Below are 3,933 nucleotides of genomic sequence, written 5' to 3' on the forward strand. Positions count from 1 at the left end.
TGTAATCATGGCCAAGAGTGGCCTAATATCATTGGTTAATTCTCAAATATTAAAATGGCATACAAAGAACAGCATACATGCCATTTTAATTACTGCGTCCAAAACTCCACAGTTGACTGACTGCAGTTACTCAACTTTTACTGCAGTTTCAAAACGGCAACCTTTTTTTGTAAGGGCCCCATGTGACCTTTTGTGTGCATGTACTGTCATGTAACTGATAGATGCACACACACTACACGTTCATGTTTTTAAATGTATGTAAATTGTAAAGTATTTTGTCTGTAATGTATTTTCGTTGTGTCGGTCCCCAGTAAGACTAGCTGTAACGCTAAAGGGATCCTAACAAATCAAAGCCAAAGCTAACGTTAACTTTTCTACATAGTTACTAGCCATACAGCTTGAACTTGTTTCTAACGTTACTTGTTCTCGATACACATAGGGGAAAAAATAGATACTTTTTTAAATGACAAAATTCTAGAACCGTTTTCCATGAAAGGCAGTAGTTCATATTGCCATGAGATGCAACACACACATACATATATCGCATTCGAAACAGGAACTTTTTGCGTCGAACCCGGAAACGTCTGAGGGACCTATTATAGTGTTGCAAAAGCAGACCAATCTGGTCGTCGGAAAAATGTCTGACCAGAAACCAACGGTGGATCCTGATCCTGAAGTCCCCTTTGCCAAGAGAATAGATCCAAACAAGGAGGATCTTACCAGGGACGAGTTCTACTTTATCAGACAAGTGGAGCTCGCGCAATGGAAGAAGAAATCGCAGCAACTGAGGGGCCGTAATATTGCAACAGGACTTGGTATCGGAGCCATTGTAATGGGAATTTGTATCCTTGTCAAACAGTCACACAAGGTGAACTAGCTAGTTACGTAGGAGATAACTTGCACTGTCCGGCATGATAGAACAAGCCATGGCAATATTTTCCATAGTTTAGTCAACCGGACATTCATGTAGGACATTGAAGCTGCAAGTCATTGTAGAAATGTAATGACATGCACGTTGTAATGGTGAAGCGCAGCAATGTACTGTAGCAACCAGCGTTTGGGTGTACAGGAGACGTTGAATTATCCTTTAAAATCGAATCGCCATATTCAGCGTCTCCTGAATGCCCAGTTTCTGTTTCACTAATTGGCTAACTAGCTACCTAAATAGCTCTCTGTTTGTCAGTTTATTGTAGGCTGTTACAGTGAAAGCTGGTGATGAGTGTAAAACATGTCTGCCATAAATGTATGTTGATGTTGAAAACATTAATCTTTTATGTGTATGTACAGTAACTAAGGTCGACTGTAGATCGCTTTTCAGCCAGCACATCCCTTGCCTCAATCTGCACATTTGCCTTGACTTTGCTTCTCCTAGATGCCTACACGTTTTACTCAGTGAAACAGGAGAAGATCATGGATGAGCTGGATGAGGAGGCCAAGATGAGAGGGGCAAAGACAGGTGCCAACTGACATGGCAATCAGAAAACTTAGCTCAGATGAACTGTGGTGTGCCACGTATCCTATCTACTGCACTGGAAGGGACGAAGAGACTAATGCTGACGCTACACCTTATTCCACTGCTAGCCATTGTCAACTTTCAGAGGCAGCATTGGACCTTCTTTTGCCCAGGATCTGTAGGTTATGTAATTATGTTGCTGACTTAAGTGTTGTCATTGTGATTAGCATGCTTGTCAATAGGAGAAAAGATCTACTGCTCCCGATTGCCCTACCAATTCAGGATACCTGGGTGGTGTTTACTAAATGGAAGAAAATGGACTACTTGTAGTTGTTGTAGACTTTTTTTTGTAAGAAACGGTCACTTTTCTGTAGTGTGCCCTACATGTACATGACCCTATTCTTCCTTTTCTCCCAATAAGTAGTCAGTCACTTGTATAGAATTATTGGTACTGCCCCATTCAGCGTCATATGTCTCCCAAAACTGTCTATAGAACTAATTCAACCTCCAATCAATAATGTTAATTTTACAGTGGCCTTGAAATGTGTGGGATTTGAATTGGAACTACTGAACTGAGACAAAGAAACACAATCAGATTGAAATATATTTATGATGATAAAGGACGGAGTTGTAAAAATCGTATTATGTAGTTTTTTTACAACACAAATTACATCTTCATGTAAGGTCAGTGCAATGTTTCCTAGGCTAAATGTCAGACATACAGTTGAAGTCAGAAGTTTACATGTACCTTAGCCAAATACATTTAAACTCAGTATTAAACAATTCCTGACATTTAATCCTAGTAAAAATGCCATATCTTAGGTCAGTTAGGATCACCACTTTATTTTAAGAATGTGAAATGTCAGAATAATAGTAAAGATAATTATTTATTTCATCACATTCCCAGTGGGTCAGAAGTTTACATTTACTCAATTAGTATTTGGTAGCATTGCCTTTAAATTGTTTAACTTGGGTCAAACGTTTCAGGTAGCCTTCCACAAGTTTCCCAGAATAAGTTGGGTAAATTTTGGCCCATTCCTCCTGACAGAGCTGGTGTAACTGAGTCAGGTTTATAGGCCTCCTTGCTCGCGCACTTTCAGTTCTGCCCACAAATGTTCTATAGGATTGAGGTCAGGGCTTTGTGATGGCCACTCCAATACCTTGACTTTGTTGTCCTTAAGCCATTTTGCCACAACTTTGGAAGTATGCTTGGGGTCATTGTCCATTTGGAAGACCCATTTGCGACCACGCTTTAACTTCCTGACTGAGGTGTTGCTTCAATATAGCCACATAATGTTCCTTCCTCATGATGCCATCTATTTTGTGAAGTGCACCAGTCCCCCCTGCAGCAAAGCACCCCCACAACATGATGCTGCCACCCCCGTGCTTCACGGTTGGGATGGTGTTCTTCGGCTTGCAAGCCTCCCCCTTTTTCCTCCAAACATAACAATGGTCATTATGGCCAAACAGTTCTATTTTTGTTTCATCAGACCAGAGGACATTTCTCCAAAAAGTACAATCTTTGTCCCCATGTGCAGTTGCAAACCGTAGTCTGGCTTTTTTATGGCAGTTTTGGAGCAGTGGCTTCTTTCTTGCTGAGCAGCCTTTCAGGTTATGTTGATATAGGACTTGTTTTACAGTGGATATTGATACTTTTGTACCTGTTTCCTCCAGTATCTTCACAAGGTCCTTTGCTGTTGTTCTGGGATTGATTTGCACTTTTCGCACCAAAGTACGTTCATCTCTAGGAGACAGAACGCGTCTCCTTCCTGAGCGGTATGACGGCTGCGTGGTCCCATGGTGTTTATACTTGCATACTATTGTTTGCACAGATGAACATGGTACCTTCAGGTGCTTGGAAATTGCTCCCAATGATGAACCAGACTTGTGGAGGGCTACAATGTTTTTTCTGGGGTCTTGGCTGATTTCTTTTGATTTTCTCATGATGTCAAGCAAAGAGGCACTGAGTTTGAAGGTAGGCCTTGAAATACATCCACATGTACACCTCCAATTGACTCAAATTATGTCAATTAACCTATCAGAAGCTTCTAAAGCCATGACATAATTTTCTGGAATTTTCCAAGCTGTTTAAAGACACAGTAAACTTAGTGTATGTAAACTTCTGACCCACTGGATTTGTGATACAGTGAATTATAAGTGAAATAATCTGTTTGTAAACAATTGTTGGAAAAATGACTTGTGTTATGCACAAAGTAGATGTCCTAACCCACTTGCCAAAACTATAGTTTGTTAACAAAAAATATGTAGAGTGGTTGAAAAATGAGTTTTAATGACTCCAACCTAAGTGTATGTAAACTTCCGACTTCAACTGTACACTAATATTGCCACAATAGTACGGAAGCAGAGAGGAACGCTATCATAATTCCAACTATTTATTATGTCAAAATATGATTTACAGAGTATGCTGTAGCCACCAAACCTACAGAGTAAAAATATTAAACAAGACATTGCAAGGGGAA

The 3,933-nt window shown here is 40.1% G+C and overlaps 1 protein-coding gene across 1 annotated transcript; it reads left to right on the top strand.

The window, feature by feature from the left end:
- Positions 1-601: 601 nt before the first annotated feature.
- On the top strand, positions 602-2,095 carry LOC120045727 (cytochrome c oxidase assembly factor 3 homolog, mitochondrial-like). The gene is made up of 2 exons (XM_038990668.1): positions 602-842; positions 1,373-2,095. Exons 1-2 carry the CDS (start codon positions 638-640, stop codon positions 1,465-1,467), a joined length of 300 nt encoding a protein of 99 aa, XP_038846596.1. The 5' UTR covers positions 602-637; the 3' UTR covers positions 1,468-2,095.
- Positions 2,096-3,933: the final 1,838 nt, after the last annotated feature.

Source organism: Salvelinus namaycush, chromosome 4 (assembly GCF_016432855.1).
Source record: "Salvelinus namaycush isolate Seneca chromosome 4, SaNama_1.0, whole genome shotgun sequence".
Lineage (NCBI taxonomy): Eukaryota > Metazoa > Chordata > Actinopteri > Salmoniformes > Salmonidae > Salvelinus > Salvelinus namaycush.

Bases quoted from the DNA above. Each gene is read 5' to 3' on its own strand.
- LOC120045727 (XM_038990668.1), top strand. From the start codon at position 638: ATGTCTGACCAGAAACCAACGGTGGATCCTGATCCTGAAGTCCCCTTT. The intron at 843-1,372 runs GTATCCTTGTCA...TGCTTCTCCTAG, and splicing joins AGCCATTGTAATGGGAATTT to ATGCCTACACGTTTTACTCA.